Source organism: Numenius arquata, chromosome 5, assembly GCF_964106895.1.
Source record: "Numenius arquata chromosome 5, bNumArq3.hap1.1, whole genome shotgun sequence".
Taxonomy (NCBI): Eukaryota; Metazoa; Chordata; class Aves; order Charadriiformes; family Scolopacidae; genus Numenius; species Numenius arquata.
The window spans coordinates 772049-794124 of NC_133580.1; the positions used below are offsets into that span (position 1 = coordinate 772049).

Genomic DNA, 22076 nt, shown 5'->3' on the forward strand with positions numbered 1-22076 from the left:
CCCTCCTGGGAAAAGCCTGCCCTTTTATCCCCCAATTGCCCTCAAACCCGCTCCACCTGGAGCCGCGCTAAAGGCCAAGTGCTTGTTTACACGGTGCAGAAAGATACACACAAGCGGCTGCAAACATATACGGAAAGGACATAGAAATAAGATGAAAATCTCATGGAAATCGAGATTAAACCTGAAAATTGGAGGAAAAAGCTGATGTGCGCCCTTTATGCAGGTGATTTGCTGCCAACCTGGTGACAAGCCACATCAGGGCTGTCCCTCTGCCCGGGGAGGCTTCAGGCTGCCTTTAGGGAGCTCACCCCGGCACCTGAGCTTCCCCCCCCGAGTTAAATCACAGGTCCCCAGGGCTGTGGATAGATATAATCTCCTCGTTCAAAACATCCTCATTTCCTCCTTCCCTACGTCGATGCAGGGAATAGTTTTGCCCCTTCATGCCTGTCGCCGAGCGTAAAGCGTCGCCACCCGGTACCAGAACCAACAGATGCAACTGAAAAAAAAAAAATCAGTTTTCGGCTCTTCTAACAGCAGGTTCTGATGCGGGAGAAAAGGGTAACGCCGAGGGTAATGCTTTTTTGCCCCCGAAGTCTAACTGGGCAAGCGTTGGCAGCGAAACTGCGGCTGCCGTTTCGCCAGGGCTTAGGTTTGTGTATTTAAAGTGTCCTTAACTGGTGCTGGACGGGGATTGTTTTTTTTAAAAGCACGATATTTCCTCAGAATGAAACCCTGACGTCTGGGAATTTTTATTCCCTCTTTATCCTGCATCTTCTCTTCCGCTTAACAGCAGCCTTTCCCCTCCTGCTGCCTCCCAAAGCTCCTGCTTCCCTCCTTTCCCCATGTTTTCAACCTCAAACTCTTCATCCAAATCTTCTTGGAATTCCCTGCTGGTATTTCGGGCTCTCTGCAGGGACGGGATCGCGTTTCTGACCCCCAAAACTGGTTTTGCCTTCAGTTTTTCCCACTGATATAATAAAATTCCCTGCCGTTACAACGTTCTGAGAAATCAAACTACTTTTGAGGGACGTAAAACTCCCTTTTTTTTTTGCCCCTTTTTTTGCCTCTCCGGGCTGGGGGAACCGGAGAGGGAACCTGGGGGAACACCAGCCCGGAGAGGCAAAAAAGGGGGCAAAAAACCCCCTGCTGTCTCCCCCAACCCTAAACGCTTTAGAAATTAATTAAGGGTTAATTAAGCACCAGCCAATTGTACATATCAGGTAGATTTGGTGTGAAATAACAGCCAGGTTAATGAATCACTTGGAAAATCTCGCTCTGCTGCCGTAATCGCCAGATTCCTCCGCATTCGTTCAGGTTTTTCCCCTTAATTTCATTAAAATTTGTTGAAGGGATTAAGGGGGGGGTCTCGGTGATGATTTGCTTCCCTTCCTCATCTAATATTTTTTTAACCTGAGGCTAAAAGTGCTGCGACAATCCAATTAATTAGAGGGTAATGAACTGGAAATGGCAGCGCCCACGAGCAGCGTGGCAACATCCTCAAGGAAAATGCTATTTCTCCGGCTGGAGCAGAAGGAGCCCTTTCAAATTCAAACAGGAAAAAAAGTGCAGAGAAAAGACATAATGGGGTAAAATGAGCAGGTACCAATTGTTCGGTGCGAGGGAGAGGGGGGGCTCACAGGTCCCTGCTCAAAACTCCCACCTCCAGAGAGATGTCTGCCTTGCTGCAGATTATTTCGGAATTTAAGAGTTTCCAGGAGAGTCCGGTCACTGCGAGGTTCGCCCCGGGCTCTGCAAACGTTAAATACATTTATTATTTCCCGGCCCACGGGCAGGAGCCCCCCTTCCCACCCCGCTTGGGGGGAAGCACTCGCACCATCTGTTTTTTCCTGGAATCCCTGATAAATTCATCCACTATTTTCCTTCCGTGGTGTTTGTCCGTACATTCCAATCGCTCCATTTCCACCACGAACCCGTCCCTGCCTCCAGGTCCGGTCTGAACTATAGCTTTTACTCCAGTTAATTACTAACTTTAACACATTTTTCATTAACTTGGCTGAATGACCCTACTCAAATACCTCCCGCATTTTCCAGCGGCCAAAAAGGAAAGAAGAAAGAAGTGTGGAATAGAGCTAAAAATGTAAATAATCTTCAGCTTCGCTAAGAATCATTTCTGTGCGGCGAGCAGAGAAATAAAACATTCTTTTATATACGAAAAGGCTTTTAAATCAGTACACGGGGGTTAGAATTGAGGGAAGCACGGCTCAAACAGCTGCAAGGACAAAATATAGTTGGTTTTTTTTCCCCTTTGTTGGCAGTTTCTTTTTCTACCAAACTATTCTTCGCTGGGTTGAAAGCGGCTTTATTTCTTTTTTATGCGAGTCCTGGCTGCAGCAGGAGCAGAGAGGGGAAGCACCAAGGAGGAAAGAGAGGGATCCCGAGGGCCGAAGAGAGGGCTCTGGAGCAACTGGGAGGAAAACACAACACTCTGGGGCAAACTGGAGTATAAGTGGGGGTTCCTGATGCCACCAGCAGGAACGTGGAGGGGGGTTTCTGGTTTGACTGAAGGAGTGGGGGCTCTGGGGGGCACCAAAAGCTGAAGGAGGGGCTGCACTACACACCCAGAGGGAGCAGAGGGATCCCAAGGGGTCCCCAGGGTGACAAGACACCAACCAGAGGGATGGGGGGGGGGGACACTGGAGGGTGAATGGGGCAGCTCTATTTTTCTGCATGCACCCTCAGATCAGCCCCCCACGCTCTCCCCATCTCCGTTCCCCTTTCCCCCCTCCTTTGGCATGATGGGAGGATATATATATCTCTTTATATATAAAGAGAGAGAGATCCCAGCAGAAGAAAGAAGCAGCGCCACCGCTAGCCCTAAAGCCACACAGGCAGGGGACTTATCCTTGAATTTTTCATATTAATTTCTTGCCTCCTCTGCCATCGTGTGGCCAGTGAAGGAAGGAAGGACGGACGAGAAGCCAAGGGAGATGCATCGGTCACTGCTCCTGACGTTTATTCCACCCCTGAAGGGTAAATACAGACTGATTTCCAAGCTCATCATTGCCTGAAATATAGATTTTGTTAAGCTGACCACTTTATAAATCATTTGTTTGAAGACGTGATTTCTTAGTTTTGGAAAACATCTTAAACATGTACATGGGCTCCCCAGCACGGTGGGGAGGAGAAGGAAACAGTTCAATCATGGGCTAAAGAATGGAAAAAGCTCGATTACAAAAACTGATCCGGTATCATTAGATCAAACGACCCTGTCCCATAACACGGCCCAACAGACGCCCCTATCGGAGGGGCAGCGACTGCCGAGAAATCCTGTTCCTTCAAATAACACTTTGATGCTCAGAAGCTGCTTCAGAAGAACTCAGCCCCCTTGGGAAGGGGGAGAGGGGAGCACAGGGTAACATACAGCTCTCCCCACACCTTACTGTCGGCGGGGGGCGGAACTGAGGTCATTTCAATAATATCTATAAGGAAACATGGTTCATCTACATTCACGGTGAACGATTTACCCCCAAACAGATGACATGATCACCCGGAGGAGTGTGTTGGCTCGGAGTTGGCTCAGAAGAGGAGGGTGGTGTCTGAAGACCACAGCCCTTGGCAGAAAGGCACCTACGTCACAACAATCCGGCATCGAAACACTTTGGTGAGTTCTCTCTTGGGTTGGCCATGGTCCCACACATCCCAGCTCAGGGCAGCAGCACGTTCTCACCTTTCAGCTGACGGAGAGGGAGGTCGCCTTCCTCTGGGGCAGGTAAAGCCCATCTCACCAACTAAGGGAAGGTTTCCACATGGCCCAAGCACTTTCCCTCATGGCCTGGGGGCACAGAGAGGCAGAAAGAGCTCAGGAAACCCTTAATACCCTCAAATAAATTGGAAGAGGGCTCCACTACCCAAGGGTTTCAAACACTGATCAGGGACCTTCATCAATGAACACAGAGGTTGTTTTTTGTCACCAGCTCTTGCACCACGCTCCAGGCCACAGCTTCGCCCAGCAGCACCGGGTGAAACCAGCCCTGGAGCATCTGAGCGTGGCTGGGAGGGAGTTTGCTACTTCATGATCAACAAAGATTTGTAAAACTTCCCATCTAAGCCGTGGCGGGGTAACTGGCACCTCAGGGGAACCTATAAACGAAACGCCTGCTGAGGACAGTAACAGAACACGTGCTGCAGGATGCTCAGGGAACACCCAGCCTCAGTTCACAGGCCCCGGGAGAGGAACCCAGCAGAAGCCAGCTCACTTCACACTTGTGTTGCCGGCCACCACTGCTGGTGTTTCACCTCCTCTGACCAACAGCCTCCTGCCAAGCCTTCCCTCAGACACCCCTCTAGGGGGGGGAAATCCCGCGAGACACAGCACCAGGCACCTCAGGCCATGTGAAGAGGAAGCTTTCAGGAATGTCTCTCAGCACTGGGATCTATATATTCAGTATTTAGGTTAAATGAGAGCAGTAAGTTTAGCACATGTGCATCTCATGCCTTGACACGAGAGCATCCTGCTTGCATGGGAAAGCCAGGAGTGAAAGGGACCAGTCCTAAAAGAGAGGCTCTTTTGGCTCTAAAATTCCAACGTTTCAAACAGTGACAGGATCTGCTTTTGTTCCTTACGCTGTGGCCCTTCAACATGCCAGACCCCAGCCTGTGCTGCAGCCACCAGGAGCTGAAAGGCACCTCTGTGTTCATGACCTTCACAGGCAGGAGAATCTGCTGGGGAAAACAGCCTCATGGAGCAGCCAGTGTAAAGATGCCCCAACACCGATTCCTTCTTCAGAAAAGAGGAAAGAGCAGGCAGAGGAGGAAATTTGTCAGCAAATATTGTGGCTGCTGTGCCTTTGCCCTCAATACAAGCCCAGTGCAACAAGGCGTTACGTTACTGCAAGTCAAGGAAACTCCAGAAATACATCCCTCATCTGACACAGTCATCTCCTTCCCGACGTGCAGATCTTGCTACTTCCCCCTTCCCTTCTAACCCAAACCTTTCAGGAACACCCCAACTATAACCAGGTTCTCTTCCCAGGCCACCCGTCAGGCAGCACGGCTTCTATCAGTGACTGTTACAGGCGTCCATGGTATGTTTGTGAAAGAATTCACTGAAATACACCGACAGCCCTCATGTTGAGTAGTGGTATTTTCATCAAATAGGCACCAGAGATTTGCATTTTCTCTACAAGGGTTAAAGTCCAGCCTGAAGTGAGACAAGACCCCCATGATTTCCATTCTGCTCTGCTAAAACCACCACACCTAGACCGGCCAGCTGACAAACAGGCTGAACAACAGGGAAAAATACAAAGATTTCAAATCCTGAAGGCACTTGACTGGAGGAGCACTTCAATAGGTGCTGGGAGAACGTCCCATGGCAGGATTAACCCTGACCCAGCAGAGCTGGGACACACAGACTGGAAAGACCAGGCTGGACACACGGACAGCAAGAGCCGGCCATGCTCAAAGGCAGAACAGTCCTGTAAAGCTCCCGTAACCTTTGGTTTCCACCGAGAACGGCTTGAGAAGCGTGGAGGTGTCTGAGGTCTGTGCGACAACTCCCCACAGTGGGGCTGGAGGTCCCCGGGGGGTGGCGTGGGCTAAGCCTGAAGTCCCAGCAAGCGTGCGGTGTTGAGCACGTCATCTCTTGTCAGGTAGCAGCCGCAGAGCTGGCGGTACCCCGTGAAAGCTTCCCGGCCGTGCAGAACACGCCAGTTATCTATGAAGAGTGCCTGCAGAGGAAGAGGAAGGTGTCAGAAGATCAACCACCACAGGCAGCGCCAGGAACCTCTGAGAGGACAGGTCCTGGGGCTGGAGATCCCTCCAGACTGGAAGGGCATGGCCCCTCCTGTTCACCACCATCAGAGACAGCATGTGAGACCACAGCCAGATGTTCCATGTGATCCAGCACAGCTGTTTCACCGAAAGCCAGCGGTTCTGCTCAGCTGCTTTAACCACAAGGTAAGACACACCAGCCAGCGCAGCACAGAAACAACTCTGGGCTGTTTCTTTGCTTTTCTACTGGAGTGGTTGGGCAATAGATGGGCAGAAACTGGCCACCTTCAGCCTCTACTTTGTCACTTTTCCCGCAGGCATCCCTGGGAACAGGGAGGTGTAGGGGCTCCATCCTATATGACCATCTTTCCCTGCTGGACCCTTTCATTTTTGGGGCTCATGTGGGGCATCTCGCTTGGGTTCAGGCTGAATCTAGACCCTATAGGAATAAAATCCCTTCCAGTGGGCACCGCTGAAGGAAGCAGCCACGCATGTAACATCTTCAACTCTACACAGGTGGCTCTAGCTCTTCAAGCTCCGCCAAAAGCATCCTTTCAAATCCTGGGCAGAGCTTTTTCCTTCCAGTACCAAAGCATGCTACGGCACCTCAGCCATTTCTGGGAGAGTGAAGGGAGCATCGGCCTCCTCTGATCCACTGGCAATGTCAGGGTTCAAATATAACCTCCCAACAGATGGAAATTCAGCTCCCCACACCTTTATATTTCCATCAAAATAGAATTTTCTTCTGGAAAAAGTTAGAGTTAAGTGTTCCCAACATCTCTGCTTCTGAGGGTCCTCATTGGAGACTGGAAAGATCTTCCTCCTCTTCCCCAGGACTAACTTTTCTCTGAGCCAAGTCTGAATTACACATTTCTGCCATATCTAGAAGCTCATATTCTTTCAGGACAGTAGGAACACACCCACCAGATACCAGTACTGTAATACAGGACACCTTAAAACAGTCATAAAGAGGAAAACTGCAGTGCTTGCAGAGCTTGTCTGAACAATTTAAGGCAAGCGGCCTTGACTCCGAAGGAGCACCCTGCCACCCTCCCCATACCAAACACACAGGAGCCTCCCAGCTCCAAGTCCCACCTTGCCCGGCTTCAGCTTGACCCACAGCTCGTTTTCTGGTCTCCTGAGCTCGGCGGTGAGCGTGCGATGAGCAGCGTACCAGCGATGCACCACATCGTAAGGCACCGTGTTGATGACGGCACGATCGTAGTTATTGTACCTAAAAGTAAAGAGGAGGTAAGAGACCGCCCGCACGGCTCCAGCGGCACAGCCAGGTATTTCCAAAGGGATTCCCATAGGATCAGTCAGTATTTACAGAGGTTATGCTGCAAGTGCAGAACTTTCAGGAGACTACACAACACCGGGAGGAAGGAGGAGTTTACTGTCAAGCATAAAACTCTTCCTGCTGGTTTTCCACAGCAGGATGTGCCACAGCAACGGGCAAGACCAAGGGTTGTGCAGAAAAGTGAGGAAAAAAAACAACCCAAAAGCGGGAAGTTGGACAGCCTCCTGCACTAGGGCAAGCTGGAGCTTCAGAAAGCAGCCCAAATTTCCTTTGGAAGGGGACCAGTCTGTGCTCTCCCCATTTCCTCTGTGCCAGGCTGGTTTCTAGGGGCTTTTTCAGGGAAGGGCTGAATTCTACTGGCTCTCAAACAAAGCGAGACGAGGGCACGGAGCTGACGGGAGTGAAAAATCAGAGCTCAGCACTGACACCCATCTTTGTATCGGTGGTTCTGACACTTCCGATAAAGGAAGCGCAGGGTGTTTCTTGTGGTTTCACCCCTGCCCCTCAAACATACGTCGGTTTTTAGTTTAAAATATCTTCTGGAAAACCACTACTGTCTGCCACGATCCCTTCTCCTCCCCCATAAGCGAGAGACCTCAGGTTGATGTTACCTGATCAGATAAAGCTCGTTGTTCCAGGGGTAGACATTGAGGACCGGCCCAACTCCGATCATGTGGTTGTGACAGTCCCCCACGTTCTCAACGTACTCGTGCTTCAAGGGCACTTTGCTGAGCAGCTCGAACTGATCGGGGGCTTGTCGCAGAACCTGCTCTGCCGCATAGAAACCATCCACCAGCAGCGTCCGCCCACCCGTGCCCTCGTGCTTCAGGCAGTGAAACACCTGGATGCTGCACGGGTGAAAGAAACAAGAATTAAAGTACACCCAGAGCACAAGAGAAAAGTCCTCAGCTGCCCGTCCCGTGGGCAGACGGTATCGCCCATGGACCCTGGCAGAGGTAGATGGATGCACCGCCCTTCCCACTTTACGAAGACTTCCCAATGAATGGAGACAGACCAGCAAGAGATGGCTGTACCTGCCACTTCTTCAGGCCCGACCTCACACATTTTGCTTTTTTAGAACACAACTAACTGCCTGCACCACCTCCCAAATCAAGTGACACGAGTCTGGGAGGCTTCAGGGGGTGTAAAATCAGGCCTGTGTCACCCAATGTCCGTCCAGGCAATAAGATGCAGAGGTTCAAAAGCATAAAACTAACTTCCCTAGAACATTTCAGAACAATAGGACAGTTAAAGAAATGCTGGTTGTACTGTTGAGCAACTACAAGGGGAGGCCAGGGTGACTATCACTTACTGGCGTCCCACAAGAGAAGTCCCTCAAGGCCCTTAAAGACCCTTTGGAAAGCCTGGAGGAGAGAAGCTCACCTACAGGGACATCCCCTCCCAGTGGGAAGCCATTAAACTCAGCTTTTGTCGTTCTATCCCTTCCCTGAAGCTTCTCTTTCCCCTCATCCAAGCAAGGAGGCATCGCACTGTTGGGAACAAAAACTCAGGAGCTGCCCTGAGCTACCTACACCCAATTGTCACAGAGTGCCAGCTTCACTCATTAGAGTAAAGCCTTTCCCTTCGGGGCCTCTTAACCCAGTCCCAGGGCACGGGATGTGGCAGGAGCTCCCTGCTCCACCCTCACCTTTTCACCTGGGTGCTCCAACCCCTCTTCTCACCACAAGAGTTCCAGGAGAATTTTACGAAGTCAGTCCACAAGCACTGGAGCAAAGGGCACCCCGGGCCTCAAAGGCAAAAACCCTTCTCCTGCAGCTCAGGGCACTGAGAAAGCCCTTTCTGAGGGCAGGCCCCTCGGAACCTGATGAGTGAGATAATTCTGTAGCCTCTCCCACAGCTTGGGGAGTTTCTATCCTCTACCCTTTGTAATAATTTGAGACTTGTAAGATTTGGCCAAAGCAGTGGGGGAAAGCAGACATTCAAATGAACACATCTTTCTCGAAAAACACCCCATTTCATCTAGAAGCAGGTCAAAGACTGCTTCAAGAGATTTGGAAGCGAGTCTGAAACAGTCTGGGAAGAAGGGATTTCTGGCAGAGACGGGGGCTCAGGAAAGCCAGAAATTCATGTTCTTCCTGCACAACTAGGGTTTTGCAGAATCACAAGCGCTAATGCTTTGCCCCAGTAATTTACTGTCACTGCCTGATTTACTTCAGTTGGCTGCAGATGAGAATACACCTACCTGAAGTGAACCCTTCCAAGTGGCAAAGAAAAGCATAAAAATAGCTAAGGAGTGCTATAGGTCTGGCACCCAGCAGTTTAATCAAAGCTCTTTTGGAGGCTAAAGTTCTGATTACCAATTACTTTTTTAATTTGATTTTGGGAGCTCCTCAAAGAAGTCAGCCAAGCAGGTAACACTGTGCAGGTCACGAAAGCGCAGGGGTTCACTGAAAAGATGGAAACCAAGGAGATCTGCCCTGAAGCGTGTGCGCACAAACTTCTAGCCCCACAGAGCACAATAAAATCCACTCACTTTGCTCCCGACACCGAACTGCTTCAGGACAACCACCACCACCCAAAAGCTTCCTGCCTGGTTGGGCACAGAGGACAGCGCTCAGACCTTCCCTGGTCTGAAGGGCTGCTCTGAAATCTATGTTCATCCCACCAGATCCACCCCCCTCAGTCCTCCCCTGCTCTCCCAGCTCTGCACCACATGCCTTTCCCACTAAGACGTTTAGCAAATCAACTTGGGAAGAGTTGATCCCGCCCCAGGGCAGGAGGCGAGGACTGGATGACTCCTTTGTAGCCTTAGTTCCATAGGAGATCACAGTATTTCCATGGGCTCTCCCCCAGGCTGTTTCCTCACGATCCCCCTCTTGACTGAGATGAAAGCAGACAAAAAAAAAAAAAAGAAGCTAGAAATCAAGCCTAAATCTCTTGTACTTCACTGTGAACCATGACCAGAGCTGCTGCCTGTCTTTCTCCAGCTGTGTATAAAACTCACAGCCCAGAGGCTACAGCAGAGAAGCAGTTTGCAAACTAGCATTTGGGAAACAAGCTACAAACTGCCTTTAAAAGCACAGACGGGTGTGAAGTTTGAAGGTCTGGGGGAAGCCTGGGTTCTGCGTATCTTCAGGGCTGCACTGCTGTGTCAAAATGCAAACCCAGCCTGTTTGAACCACAGCAGAAGGACTGCACAGAGAATACGTGAGCACAGCACGTACCACTGACGGCTGGGGAGGGCAGAGACGGTGACCCCAGGCTGTGCCCAAGCTGGTCTCCCTCCTCCCCTGGAGGCCACTACTAACAGGGCTCAGCCATCCAGAGAGATGCTGGCTCCAGGTCAGCAGGATTAAGTCAAAGCAAACTTTTGCATCAGCTTTGTCCAAGAGCTGGTGAGGGACCCTTGCTGCAGGAGGAGCTAAGCCTTGCAACATCCACAGCTTCTCTGGGCAACCTGGGCCAGGGTCTCACCACCCTCACAGCAAAGAAGTTCTTCCTAATGTCTTATCAAAATCTCCTCTCTCTCAGTTTAAAACTGTCCCCCCTTGTCCTGTGGCTCCCCTCCCTGATCAGGAGTCCCTCCCTAGCTTTCCCAGAGCCCCTCTAGGGACTGGAAGGGGCTCGAAGGTCTCCCCGGAGCCTTCTCTTCTCCAGGCTGAACCCCCCCAACTCTCCCAGCCTGTCCTCATAACAGAGGGGCTCCAGCCCCCACAACATCGCTGTGGCCTCCTCTGGCCCCGCTCCAACAGGTCCGCGTCCTTCTGATGTTGGTGGCCCCAGAGCTGGAAGCAGCACTGGGTGGAGGGGTCTCCCCAGAGCAGAGGGGCAGAATCCCCCACCTCACCCTGCTGGCCACGCTGCTGGGGATGCAGCCCAGGATGTGGGAGGCTTTCTGGGCTACAAGTGCACATGTTGAGCTTTTCATCCACCAACACCTAAGTCCTCCTCAGGACTTCTCTCAATGAGGGCTGTGCTGCCAGAAACAGTGTCACTGTGAATCGCTCTGTGTGCCTGTGAACCAGCAGAAGCACTTACCCGCAAGGCTCCTGAAAGTAGGTGGTGTCTGTGTGACGATCCAGAGCCAGCTTGGTATAGGCCGTGTCTCCCCGGGAGAAGTCAGAGGTGAAGTACCACATTCTGCCATAAATGGTCTCCCTGCAAGAGAGGAAAGCAGTTACAACAGAGCACTGCGGGGGTCAGCGCAGTGGTGAAACAGATCCGCTTTTGAATTTGAGGTTACTCCCCTCCATCCTGTGCACCAAGTAAATTAACGCAGAACAACTTAACAAAATTCATATTGTCCAGAGATGGGGCTTCTAATGCCTCCTCTAGTATTCAGTTCTTCTCTTTCCTCCCCAAAAGACTGATGGCAACGAGTCTTTCTTCCCCTCCACAAAAACAGAGGATCTTTCCACACCAAACACCAGCCCCAGTCAAATCAAGGAAGCCGCTGAGTGACACAAGGAGGTGCCAGAACGCAGCTGGCCCTTGCTTGTACCACTGTGGGGTTGTCCAGTAATCCCATTTCTTGTTCTTAGGATCCTGCATTTCTCCCCGTCTCTCCCCTAGAACATGCACAAAAGGGAACAGAGAGAAAACAAGGACAAACAGCACTCAGGGGCTACAGGGTGAGGGTACCCAGAGGAAAAAGTTGGCTGGTTATTCCTCAGAGCCCCTCATTTCTATTTGGAGCAACTATTCATTAAAAGAAATCCCTCCTCTTCCAGTGGCCCAAGGGAAGTTAAACTGTTCCTGCAGCTTGGATACATCTTGAAGCTCAGAGCCCAGCTTGCCAGGCTGCTGGTGTGTTTTAAACAAACACAGAAGAAATATTTCTCAATACTTTTCTTTAGTGAGAGCTACAAATTGTTTCTGATCTGCCCGGCTCCCAGGGCCAGGGCTGCCCTCCTGACCTTTCAAGTCATAACAGGAAATGTCTCTCTCTGCAAAGCCCAAGCCTTCCCAGACAGGCAGCTTCCTTCAGTTGCTCCTCTGTGCACAGTCCCACTATCACAAAAGTCACCACATGCTCCCAAGGCAGCTCCACAATTTAGTGACTCCAGGCTCCTCCCTAAAAAGAGGCCGGATCCCACAGTGAAATACTCCATCTCAGCTCAAGTGGACTGGCCAGAGGCTGTAGAAGACCCAGATTTTGTTCACAAACCAGGCCGCACTGCACAATATACAGGGATAGGAGGGCAGCCCCTTTCTGAACAAAAAAACCCATCTACGCTCCACGGCTCCTCTACAACACCGACAGTGGCCTCCCAGGGCAGCCCCGCTTACCTGATCAAGCTGATCCTTTCCGCCAAGATTTCCGTGTCCTCTTTGGTGGGAGCGACGTTCTCTACAAACGCAATCCCGTACAGCAGGAAGTTCCGCAAGAACTCCTTCAGCCCCTCGTCTGTCTCCAGGAAACTCCGGCAGTCCACGGAGGGCACCTGGGCCTGGCGGTAGATGTCTGCGTTCCAGAGAATCCGCGGGTGCATGACCTGCTGCTTCTGCCCCTCGTAGCTGTTCTTCACCAGCCACTCCAGCCCATAGCGCGTCACGTGCCCGTCCGGCCCTTCGGCAGGGGGAGAGGGGTCACAGTCACTGCAATCCCACTGAACAGCCCCACATTGTGGTCACTGCTCAGCCTGGGACAGCCCTCACCCTTTTAATTTTGCTTGGTGACAGGCTCTTTGCACCCTGATGCCACCCAAAATATTATCTGGTTAAGGCCACAAGCTACCCCTGCTGCAACAACTCCTAATTCAGAGCTAAGTGTCTCTACTTCAGTGGTTTTGTTTTCTAGTGACAGGACTCCAAGGAGAAGTAAAGCACCAAGATCAAGGCCATAAATAACGCTAAACTGCAACAAAAGGTAGAAAGCAGCTGGGAAGCTGAGAAGAAAGGTCAGAAGATGGGAATTCAGATCAGGGACAGCAGCTCAAATAGGACAGGGTCAGGAAAACAATCGTTTCTTGACCAACCTGTTCACCACCCACATCGCTGTGGTGTTCAAACCAACCAGTAAAACACCCAGACCCTGAAGATACACAACATCTCTACCCAAAAGAGGCCGGGGGGAGGAAAAACAGACAAAAATTCAAGACTGAGATGTGTTTACAGTAACAGCACAGCTCAGATGAGCAGAGTTTGAGGTCTGCTCATGGCTCTATCTCTGCCCAAACTAACTGCTGATTTAGGGACAAGGCTGCCCTCTCCCAGAATGGGATCCATCCGGGAGGCTCCCTCCGAGCTAGTGGCCCATAAAACCCGCAGGGTACGGTCACTCTACTACTTACAGGTGAGGAAGAGCGTGGTCTCGTCCACCCGGACGGCCTTGGGTTTTATTGCCAGGTCCACGCTTGCCGTGTCCAGGCTGCGCTGGTTGGTCTTGGCGTTGTAGCAGGATGCCGAGCGGCAGTGGTCCCGCAGCCAGACAAAATCAAAGCGCATCAGGGTGTTTGCATACCTGAGCTCTGCAAAGAAGGACAAAGAAGGATGTGCTGGTGCAAACAGAGAGAAAAAACAAAGGCAGGAACTGAAGCTGAGAGTCCACAGGTTAGGATCCCACCCACAGGGGGGAGGAGAGACTGTTAGACTTCGCATCTCTGTACATAAATTAAGGTGGCACATGATGAAGATGAGGCAGAATATCTTCACAGAAGGTCTGGCTGTCAGTGATCTTGCCATGGTCTCCCTTCTTAGAATCACAGAATTGCCTGGGTTGGAAGAAACCTTTCAGATCGAGTCCAGTGATCAACTCAACACTGCCAAGCCCACCACTCAGCACCATGTCTGCCCGGCTTTTAAATCCCTCCAGGGATGGTGATTCCACCACTGCCCTGGGAAGCCCGTTCCAGTGTTTGATAACCCTTTCCATCCAGGCACAGACAGGCTGCTTCCAAACCTGCTCTAACAACTGTGTTTCACCATCAGTGTTTTAAGGAAAACCTGCACAGGTGGGGGCGAGAGAGCTGGGCACAGACCGGACCGGCCATCCCGATGGAAGCCAGAACCCAGAGCATCACACAGAAAACAAGGGACTGAGAGGGCAAGGCTCAGATGCAGTTATTGTTCAGGAATTGGTCTGATTTCTGATATAGCATTGCCTTGTTTATCAGCAGACTTATCGTCAGCAGATGAACCTGCTCTGTCCTGCCTCTGAGAATTCCCAAAGGGAATACAAAACAGACTCCAGTGTGCATCCCTCTAACACAGGCCACTTCAGCAAAAATAAAATAAATCGCTCCTGGGGAGCAAGGTCAGGAAAATCTCCCTCCTTTCCCCAAACTGACTTGAAAGCAGGGAGGCACACACCCAATACACCTACCTAGATGGTCACCATGTAACTGCCAGGCACACTTGAGGGACTCTGAGGCCGTGTGATGGCAGCGAGCTGGGGCAGCGGGGACAGTCCTTCTGTCATGGGGCAGCCACAGCGAGCCATGTCTCATGCTTCCCCTGGGCTGGGACGGTGCCCTGAAGAGCCACCCCAGCCTCTTGCACCACATCCTGAGGAGAGAGAGAGGAAAGAATGAGGTGACTCCGCTGTGCTTCTGCATCGCAACCCCAGCTGGATCTCTGTGCTCTTACACCAGCACCGTAAGCACTTCTGGGAAAGAGGGTATTATCCTGCGTGATTTATAGTCTATGGATAAAGAGGCAAGTGAGAACTAGTCCATCGAGAAGGAAGAAAAGAAGTAGGTATGATGACTGGCAGCCTGGCCAGAGGAGCAAGTCACCTCCCAGGCACTGTTTGGACATGAAAAACAACCAAACAGAGTTTGGAGAGTCTGGTATTAAACTCCTTCACTGCTAAGTCTGAGCACCAGCGTCACTTCTGCACTCTCCCAGTGAGAAGGCAATCAGGCTGCCAAGCTTTTCCCAGCGCCTACAATCCACGGTGATTCTTAAAAACGCCCAGAGTACACAGCAGTCTCCACAAAATGGGGTGCTTTACCCTTGTTTTGACCAGTGGCAGATACTTTTGCAGACACCACCAACACCCCAGAGGAGGAGGGAGACCGTGAAGTCGCATGTGAAAACTTGCTGCCCTCGAAAACGGCATGTGATGGAAGCAACAGGGAATTAACCATTAGGGGGTCAATGAATTTTTTAAACAAGCTAATCCAGTCCATGCCCATCAGCTGGAAACGGGAGGAGGAGACAAGGGTGTCTTGTTTATTTTGTGACCACCATAAACCACAGCAGAAAAGAGTCCTGAGAAGAAACAAATGAGATCCCAGGATTTATCTGGCAAAGCAATTCCAGCAGAGGCAGCCGCGTGTTCGATGCTCTTGTGGAAAACTTCAACAGAACCTCATCTTCTGCAGGTCGTGTCCCCTCTCCAGCCTTTCCAGTTGGAATTCACCGTTCCCGGACAGAACTAGAGGGATCAGGGAAGTAGAAAAAAGTGACCTCGGGTAGAAAAGCAAGAATTAGAGGAATCACTAATTAGGTCACTTTTAGAAAAAGTTTGCAAAACAATGAGGAGGGAGAAAAATCTCTATTTCCTCTGAAGGACACAGCTGGCGTGGAAGAGAAACCCGCCGTGGTTAACCTTGGGCTACAGATTAAAAGGTGCTTTCTCAGGGGGAGATCTGTAACAACGCTTCAATACTAAGAGCAAGGGCAGAAACCTTACAGGTTTTAAGATATGAAGCCACGGTCCAAACGCCCTGTTCATGTTCATGAAGTCCTGGAGGTCAGGGCTGAACCCAGCAGGATTTTAACAGCGCTTTGGTCTGATGCGCACAGAAACACGGTATCACCGGCTGATACGCAGACTCAGAAAGCATTTCTTGTCCTAGACTTCTGATTTTCCTTCATTTTCTCAACCGAAGAGTAGAGACACCGGTGCTTTGGCTGTCCAGCCTGCTTCTCCACAGCTGACTCAGTGCAGAGATCTCAAAAATTGGTAATAACAACAAAAATCAAGAGAGGGGCCATATTCCCAGGCAACAACTTGCCAAGTAGGAAAAAAATAAAATACAGACAGCCAGCTCTAGGAAAAAAAAAAAAAAAAAAGTGGAAGCATTTACCTAAAGAGAATGTGGTTTGTGATTAAAACGCAGACTATTCAGCTGTTGAGTTTTGCAGGGTTCTTGGCCACGGCCTGTGCACAGATCACCAACAGCTTTAGCGCTGCAGAAAGACTGACTCACAGGTTTCTGATTTCTGTGGCTGCTAAAACACAACACTCCCCCCTCAACAGGTGGCAGGGAACCAGGCTGTCCTGCAGAGCAGCTGGTTTCAAGCAGAGGGTGATGTTTCGCTCCCCACAGCAGGAGCGGAGGCACCAGGAGCTCTTTCCTCCCTGCCCAGCGCCCACAGTGACCGAGCTCTCCCTGCACTTCCAATGCTGCTGCGAAGCCCCTGGAACTCTTTATAGGTGCTGACTGAGCTGCAACGTCCCAAAAGACTCCACTACAGAGAAATGGGGGTACCAGAGAACATGCACAGCCTGAGCTGGAGTCACCGGGCAGCTGAAGAGACACAAGAACACTCGCTTTTCCCCTTTGGTGCTCTCCAGAATATCAGTTTTTGTCGAAATGCCAAGGTTGAGTTCTGGGAGAATGCTCTCCAACCCACCCCAGCTTTCAAAATTTAGTTTAGGAAAAAGAATTCGCCAATGTTGACATGCAAGCTTAATAACTAAGCGAAGAAAATACGCAGCTATACAAACCCAGGAATTGACTATGATGTTTATAGGCTTTACAAAGCTTAAAGAAGTGATTTAACTTCCTGCACCAAGCGTTACAACTCACAAAGCTCAAGACTATTCTTTGAGAAAGACACAGAAGAGGGAAGACTCTGCCCAGGCTGGCTTTTGGATATGAAGAATTATCCACTAACCCAACAGAGGGGGGGGAAAGCAGGAAGCTTGTTTGCACACCCCCGATATCACCTCACACAGGGCCCAAAAGTGACAGGAAAAGCTCATCTACAAACCCATTTAGAAAGTGGCCTCTGCCCGGGGCAGCTCCAGCTGCGGTTATCGCTCTCTGCACGTGTTCCTTTTATCTCCTTCTCTTCCAATATCAAACCTCACCAGGGAATGAGCACAGGTAATGGTAAGTGACCCAGATATTTAATCTGATCACTGAGACCTCTTGCCTCTCTGCTGTTCTCGCTGGAAGCAGACACCACAAACAGCTCAGAGAGAAGCCTTAAATTAAATCTCTCCAAGAGATACTGGAGCTGGAAACAAAAAAAAAAATCTATATAATTAGATAGGATTTACATTTTGCCTGTGTGTTTGTTTAATCAGAGCTAATGGCTCTCTCCTGGCTGGGATTAGTGATGTGAACAGGTAACGCTTTCCCCCAGGCCTCCCATTTACCTCATCTTTATGTTGTGCAGACCACGTGCAGCTCACCTGGGCAACAGCAACAGGCAGCAGCTGCGAGGTTTCAAGACAAAATTTCCCTTGAAATTCAAAAAAAAGGGCAGGAGGGAGAAGACATTGAACTACCCTGTGCATAAACGCAAGTGGACTTTGAGAAGGGAGAGGTGTTCAATTCCCAAGTCTGCCCCGCTGCCCAAGCAAGATGAAATCCCCTGCAGATATTAAATATTAACATCTTTTTTTGTGGCTTGTCCCATCCAAGAGCCCAGCACAAGGTGGATGAAAAACAGGAGCATGCACAGAACCCACACTACAAGCGACAGGGTGAACAGAGCTGTGGGTGACGGAGGGAAAGACAGAAAACTCTAATATTTTGTGATTTGAGGAATTACCATAAGTCTCTTGAGAGAAAAAGACAAGGGACAGGCTGTGAGAGGAGGAGGAAGGAAGAGTGGGCCTCACGGGGGGGCGGTGTGTCCAGGAGACTTCCCGCCACAGCAGTTTGTCTCACGGCTGACACAAGCAGCATTGGAAGTAACCAATGCTGGGATTTAAGCTCTTTGATAAAAAAACCACAATTCCTGTTTTGAGCAAATTAAAATAGCAGGCTGAAAAAATTAGTAACCAAATAGTTTCAGCAAGGTAAACATATATGGAAGGAGAAATCACACAAATCTGTGGTCTTTAGTCAGCTTTTAGCCAAAACCTTGCAGGACCAGGGTGACACCAGCTGGCATTGGGGAGGCTGCTCTGATGCCCTGACCGATGGCACTGTGGTCACACCCGCTCCATTGCTCCATGACACTGTGTCCAGCCTTTTTTCAAGCTCATTTGGCATCTGAAAAAAAATTTAATCTCTTCTTCATTAAGCATTTCCAAACACCCAGCTGCTTACACTCACCCATCCCTTTTCATTGCCAGCAGCATCTGGTTAAAGCAAAGGTTTCTGCTCCGTAAGAAAGAGGAAAATTTCAGTAGCACAACCAGGCTTACACTTCAAAAAGAGAGAGAAAGAGAAAAGAAGTTGTTTTTCCAAGGCAGCCTGAGAAATACCGGCTGCGAATCTCAGAGAGATCACACGTCCTGCCGGCCTCTGGGCTACATAGGGCTCATTTCATCTGACATTTCTACCTGCTTCGGAATACGCACCCGAACGCCACGCAGAGCCACTGCTGGAGCGACGGGAACACGGATAAGAAGAGGAGGCTGCAAAGGCCGAGACGGAGCTGCTGCCTCGAGAGGGCTCTGCCAGAACCAGAGGAGCCCAAAGTTCACTGACCCAGGTGACAAACACCCCCCGGGGATGGCTGGCATCTCAGACACACCATTGCCAGCAGAGTTAAAGGTTTAAGAGCCCGAGCCTGCCCAGCTTACCTATTAATTACAAAAGGAACAAAAGGCAGATGGACTGTCCCCTGCTGAGAACGGCTCCTGCCCCCCCCAGCAGACAACTCTATTAGACCTCAGCTGTCAGGAATCAGATTCCCCCTCCAGCCCTGCCTCGCAAGGGACTTCAATTAAATTAAGGAGCTAATAAAGACATCCCAGACACTGCCAGCTTCACAGCTACTTCATTTTCCTAGAAGGTAATTATCTGCTCACCCCACTTTTAACACCAACCACCTGGCTCCAGATCCCCCCTTCCCATAACCTTATTGCAGTCTCCTCTTGGCAGTTTCTCCATCTATCTCAAGCAAAGCCCTCTCAGGCCGCAGAGTGTAACAGAAACAAGCTCTAATTCTTTTTTCCAGTGAAGCAGCCAGCCCTCGTGGTCTATCTCCCCCACAGGGATACTTACTGCAGTAAACTCCTATTATTAAATCACTTAATTCACCCGCCCTGGGTCCTGCCCTGGCAGAGAGGGGCCAGGCAGCTCTCCTGGCCAGGGAGGCGTTTTCTTTTACCAAGGAAGGAGAGAAAACAGCTCTGCCCACGAGCTCCAAGCTTTAATTCACAGACTAACGGGATCTGACATCTTAATCCCTGGCTGAACTCTGGGTCACCTCACGTTCATAGACTGGTTTGGGTTGAAAGGGACCTTAAGGCCCATCCAGTGCCACCCCCTGCCCTGGGCAGGGACACCTCCCACCACACCAGGTTGCTCCAAGCCCCCTCCAACCTGGCCTTGAACCCCTCCAGGGATGGGGCAGCCACAGCTTCTCTGGGCAACCTGGGCCAGGCTCTCACCACCCTCACAGCAAAGAAGTTCTTCCCCAGATCTCATCTCACTCTCCCCTCTTTCAGTGTCAAACCCTTCCCCCTCCTCCTATGACTCCCCTCCCTGATCCAGAGTCCCTCCCCAGCTTTCCTGGAGCCCCTTGAGGGACTGGAAGGGGCTCGAAGGTCTCCCCGGAGCCTTCTCTTCTCCAGGCTGAACCCCCCAACTCTCTCAGCCTGTCCCCACAGGAGACAGTTACCCGGGATAGTTCACGTTACCTGGGACTGTGCGATCACGGGGCTGAGCCCAGGGAAAAGATGGAGCGAGGCTTCAGAGGGGCTCGGGACGTTGACCAAAATACAGACGGTCTCCACCGGTGGTCACGGCTCTTCCCTGCTCCTTCTCCTGTTCCCTGCACCTACCAGGCCAAAATCGCTACTGGAAAACTTCTACACATTTACTGCTGCACGTACATCAGAAAACCGACGCGATCTGAGGAGCCACGGGCTCTTAAATCCGGGTCTCGCTGACCTTTTAGAGAAAAAAAAAATACAAAGAAAGAGCCGCGTTAGAAACCGCAACTTTAAGCTCCGGGGTCCCTCAGCTGAGGCCACCCAGGAGCAGCCTCCCCGCTGCCACCTCCGGCCCCGGCAGCAGCACAAGGGTTCCCGGGAGAGGGGGGGGACGGGCCCCGGGAAGGGGCGGGGGGGGGAGGATACGGGCCAGGCCCCGCCGAGCGTCAGACCCGGTCCCGCCGAGCGCCAGGCCCGACCCCCGCCCAGCCCCAGCACCAGAGCTGGGCTCTCCCTCAGGCCCCGACCCACCTCGGCAGCTCCCCCGGAGCTCGGGGCCGCCCCGGCTCCTCCTGAGCGGCGCTCCCGGTCCCCGAGGCCGCGGGGCTGCGGCGCGGCCGGGCCGGGTAACGGCGGCGGGGCCGGGGCCGCCTCAGGCGGCGTCAAACGGCGGCGGGGGCCGCCCCGGGGCGGGGCCACACCACCGAGCGCGGGCGGCCCCGGCTAGAGCGTCGCCCACCACAGAGAGCAGCCGGTGGGGAGGGGGTAGAAAGCCCGCACCATAGAGACGGGATGGGGTGACGGGGGAATGGGGGCAACAGGGGCCAGGCAAGCGCCGCGCTCCGCGGGAGAGGGGAAAAGCACGGTCCGCACCGGACAGCAAAAGGAAACGCTACCGTGCGCTGCTCCGGTGGCTATAAAGGGCTGGGAGGCCGTCGTATAGAGCGCCCAACGCACCATAGAGAGTTGGGGGGCGGATAGAGCGCCACACGTACCATCGAGAGCTAGGGGCGGATAGAGCGCCGCATGGAGACCCGGGTGTCCTGAGAGCGTGGAGACGGCGAGAGCGGCGGAAAGTCCCTGCGCACGGAGAGTGGCTGTGGAGAGGCTCCCGCCGGCGGGCGATGAACGCGAGGAGCCGCTTACACGGCTTTAACCGTAGAGCACCCCGGGGGGAGACCATAGAGAGGCACAGCGCAGTGTAGAACGTCGCTGGGTGTGCGTCACGGGGCGGCGCGTGCGCGCTGCGCCGGGGCCGCCATGTTGGTCATGGCCGCAGGGTTGGGCCCCGTGGAGCTGCCGGGAGCTGCAGGCACCGGCCGGGGACGGGGGGCGGGGGGTCAGACACCGGCTTTTTGGGGTATAAAATGCTGATTTTTATCTAAAGGCGCCGCAACGCCGACTCGCGTGCGGGGGAGGTGCGGAGCCGGGAGGCAGAGGCGGGCGGGCCGCGGGTCCGCCCGCTGGAGGGCCGCCTCGTCCCGGCGGTGGCGGCCGCCGCCTCCCCGCCGCCTGGCTGGGAGTGTGTTCCCAGCCCTGAGGGTGCCCTGGAGCTTCTCCCGGCCAGGCCTGCTGTCACCCTGCCCCGGGCAGGGGACACACCGCGGGGCTCGGTGGGAGAATGTGACACATGGTGGCACTGGAGCGCTGAGGGTTGGTTACGTGTGGATGGCTTGAACCCATCCTGTCATAAGCTTGAAAGGTGATGTTTCTGTGGAGGAGTGGACACTCTCGTCTGTCTCCTCTGCTCGTCCCATCAGCAGTTGTCTTCCTCGGCTGTGGTGCTGAGGAGAAGCCCCTGCAGACCCTGTTCCTCCCTGCAGGTGGCTGGTTGGCCCGGTGGGTGTCCTAGGACATCCCTGTCTGGGGGACAAGCTGTTCTGGCAGGCAGTGGGGGTGGCAGAATGTCCCCGAGGGGGTGACCCAGCACGTGGGGCACGTGAGCGGTGCTGAGCCCCGGTGTCCGTGGAGGTGCTGTGTGTCTGGGTCCCTCTGGGACGGGGACCACAGCCCTGGCAGGCAGCTCCTCTGCCTCCTGTGTCCCTCAGTTGTCCCTCCCTGCTACCTGTGTAGACATCCCCCCCGAGCGAAGCCCCCAGTGCGTTCCCCAGTGTGATAGTTCTGCTGTGCCGTAATTTCCACACCCAGTTTTCCAAAATTCAGGCTTTTTGAGTCCTTCCAGTTCCCCTGCCATCCCGCTCCTGGCTGCGCTGGTCTGGCTGGAGGCAGAGCAGCCGCTTGCCATGATGGCCTTCGCAGCGAGGGGACGTGGTGGTGTGTCACTGCCGCTTG

The 22076-nt window shown here is 52.4% G+C and overlaps 1 protein-coding gene across 1 annotated transcript; it reads right to left on the reverse strand.

Annotated features, from left to right (window-relative positions):
• Window positions 1-2950: 2950 nt before the first annotated feature.
• Window positions 2951-20022, reverse strand: TMLHE (trimethyllysine hydroxylase, epsilon). The gene is made up of 8 exons (XM_074147671.1): window positions 19770-20022; window positions 14316-14497; window positions 13285-13461; window positions 12281-12560; window positions 11030-11149; window positions 7642-7878; window positions 6826-6964; window positions 2951-5687 (listed from the first exon to the last, which is right to left on the reverse strand). The coding sequence occupies exons 2-8, from the start codon at window positions 14494-14496 to the stop codon at window positions 5556-5558; spliced, it is 1266 nt and encodes a 421-aa protein (XP_074003772.1). The 5' UTR covers window position 14497; window positions 19770-20022; the 3' UTR covers window positions 2951-5555.
• Between the last annotated feature and the right edge of the window lie 2054 nt (window positions 20023-22076).

Bases quoted from the DNA above. Each gene is read 5' to 3' on its own strand.
- TMLHE (XM_074147671.1), bottom strand. From the start codon at position 14,496: ATGTGGTGCAAGAGGCTGGGGTGGCTCTTCAGGGCACCGTCCCAGCCC. The intron at 6,965-7,641 runs GTAACATCAACC...CTTTACTTTTAG, and splicing joins AACGAGCTTTATCTGATCAG to GTACAATAACTACGATCGTG. The intron at 5,688-6,825 runs GTGGGACTTGGA...CTTCCTCTGCAG, and splicing joins TCAAGCTGAAGCCGGGCAAG to GCACTCTTCATAGATAACTG.